A 2,688-nucleotide genomic window follows, 5' to 3' on the forward strand; every position below is an offset into this window, starting at 1 on the left:
CGTAAGTTTTTTTTTTTAAGTAATACACTCCTAAGACTAAAAGATAATAACACATTTAAAACTAACACACTCGTAAGTTTTTTTTTTTAAGTAATACACTCCTAAGACTAAAAGATAATAACACATTTAAAACTAACACACTCGTAAGACTGTAAGGTAATAACAATACTCTTTAAAACTAACACACTCGTAAAACTAAAAGGTAATAACAATACTCTTTAAAGATTAAAGTTTTAAGAGTACTTACGGTATCCCAGTCCTTTTTAAAAATAACACCTGGAAAGCTTTTTAGGCTACAGATAAAAAATACTAAAAATATTCTTTCAGTTTAAAATATATTTGTAGTACTTTATAAAGATTAAAGGGTACTTACAGTATCCCAGCCCTTTTACAAAAAGAAGTAGATTTTGTGCAAGATTTTCAGGCTAAAAAAATAGAAATAAGAACAATATAGTAATGAAATGGGAATACTTTTTGTTGGTGTGTTATTTTTAATTTCTTGTTGATGAATGTCATCTTTCACTGTTCAGAATACCATAATGTGTAAAATGTTACATGTAAATGTGCAATCTTTACTTATACCTAAAGTAATCAGAATCTGACTTTAGTCATACATGAAATGATACAGATGCACAAAACTTTTTCATTCAATTAGCTTCTAAAGAGATTTTCAGAAGATGTTTCGTGGAAGAATAAATACAAAAACTCATAAACAATATTCATGTCAATCCTGTTTCTCCCCTCCTCGGTGTGACAGCGATAAGTTTACGGACTTACAACACTAAAATCCGGGATTTGATTCCCCGTGACGGACACAGCAAATAGCTCAATGCGGCTTTGCTCTAAAACAAATAAACTAATTCCCCATGACTTTTTCTAAACGCTTTTAGTTATCCATTAACAGTGCTATATGGGATCCAGAATTGTTGTGGATATTTTATAAATCTAAAGGCGGAAACACTATAGCTAATTCTAAGACTTCTGCTCTTGCTTTATGAACTGATACTTGACTGATATGTTAACTACAAGCCCGATATAAAACAGTAGCCTCAATAACATTTAAGCTCTTATCTTTCAAAACTCATAATTTCCTCACATTCGTCAGCACGTATCCGGTTCCTTTTTTCTTGAAATTATACACTGCCTAATAACTACAAATGGGAGTTCAAAAATATTACCGTATTTTTCGGTGTATAAGACGCACTTTTTTACCCCAAAATTTTATGTCAAAATCTGCCTGCGTCCTATACACCAAAGGTATGAAGAATATATATATATAAATATATACGATATACACAAGCCGTGTGTAAATATATTTAAATAGGCATGCATAGTTTAGTTCAATCGAATGTGTTATTTATAACAATAGTATTTTTTTTCTTTTAAAAACATAACTATTTATAATGCTCCCTAAATAATAAAAAAATAAATTATAGTAATGGATGAGAGGGAAAGAGCTTGTAAATACACGACGATCCCTGTTTAATGTGGAGAAGAATAAGGCCGTTTCAGGCCTAACTTTAACGAATAAAAAATCGTTTTTGAGTGCTTGCCTTGGATTCAAATGTGCAATGCGCTTGACCAATCAGAGCGCTTAATGCAATTAGCGTCGGTAATCGCCTAATCGGTATTTAAATTTTCATTTGATACTCGGCAGTCTGGCACGTGCTTACTGTCAAGTTGGATGCGTCACCGAAAGCCGAAGTACCGTATCTTAGGCCTCGGAAGCAAAATAGTTGTTTCTTCATTTTCGTTCTATTTTTTCACCCCTTACGATGTCTATAGAAAATAGACTGTCATACACAGCTAAATTTAAATTAATTGTGATGAATTATGCAAAAGAGCATGGGAACAGAGCTGCTGAAAGATATTTTAGTCCTTCACCAACAGAAAAAATTATTCGTTGCTGGCGCGAACAAGAAGAAGAATTGAAAATGATTAAATGTGATAAACGCAATTTCCGAGGAAAAAAAAACAAAATGGCAAGATCTCTAAAATAAACTGTACGAATGGGTTGTGGATCAGAGAAGACAAGGACTATCCGTTTCTACAAATATGAGAATTTTTAAAGCAAAGAGGATTGCATGTGATTATAGTTTAGAAGATTTTACTGGTCATACATCTTGGTGTTATCGGTTCATGAAACGCAAAGGCCTAGTTATGAGACCTAAAACGAAAATTGCTCAAAGAATGCCCGATGAGTTTGAGATGAAAATTTGTGCTTTTCAAAAGTATATTATACAGTTAAGAAAAAAAAAACTCCATTTGAATTGTCTCAAATAGCAAACATGGATGAAACACCTTTAACATTTGATGTTCCAACCAATAGAACAACGGATATAAAAGGTACTAAAACTATTACTGTTAAGACTACTGGACACGAAAAAACGCATTATACATGGTGCTAGCATGTTGTGCAGATGGAATAAAATTACCACCAATGTTAATTTTTAAAAGAAAAACAGTGCCCAAAGAAAATGTATCCAGTGGTGTCTGCGTTCACGTACATGAAAAAGGAAGGATGGATGAAGACAAAACACTACTTTGGTTTGAAAAATTTGGTCGAAACGTCCAGGAGGCTTATTAAAAAAGCCTTCTCTTCTTGTCTGGGATTCTTTTAGAGCTCATGAAACGGTAAAAATAAAGGAAAAAGCTAATGAGCTAAAAACACAGCTGGATGTTATACCC

General features: G+C 32.7%; 1 protein-coding gene across 1 annotated transcript in view; it reads right to left on the reverse strand.

The window, feature by feature from the left end:
* LOC106469353 (uncharacterized protein ZK1073.1-like) overlaps nucleotides 1–2,688 on the reverse strand; it is a 29,063-nt gene that overhangs the window by 7,262 nt on the left and 19,113 nt on the right. The window contains exon 9 of the mRNA XM_013929840.1: nucleotides 374–425. Coding sequence (XP_013785294.1) covers nucleotides 374–425 — 52 coding nt within the window. The remainder of the gene's footprint in view (nucleotides 1–373; nucleotides 426–2,688) is intronic.

This window comes from Limulus polyphemus, unplaced genomic scaffold (genome assembly GCF_000517525.1).
Source record: "Limulus polyphemus unplaced genomic scaffold, Limulus_polyphemus-2.1.2 Scaffold3442, whole genome shotgun sequence".
NCBI classification, from domain to species: Eukaryota; Metazoa; Arthropoda; class Merostomata; order Xiphosura; family Limulidae; genus Limulus; species Limulus polyphemus.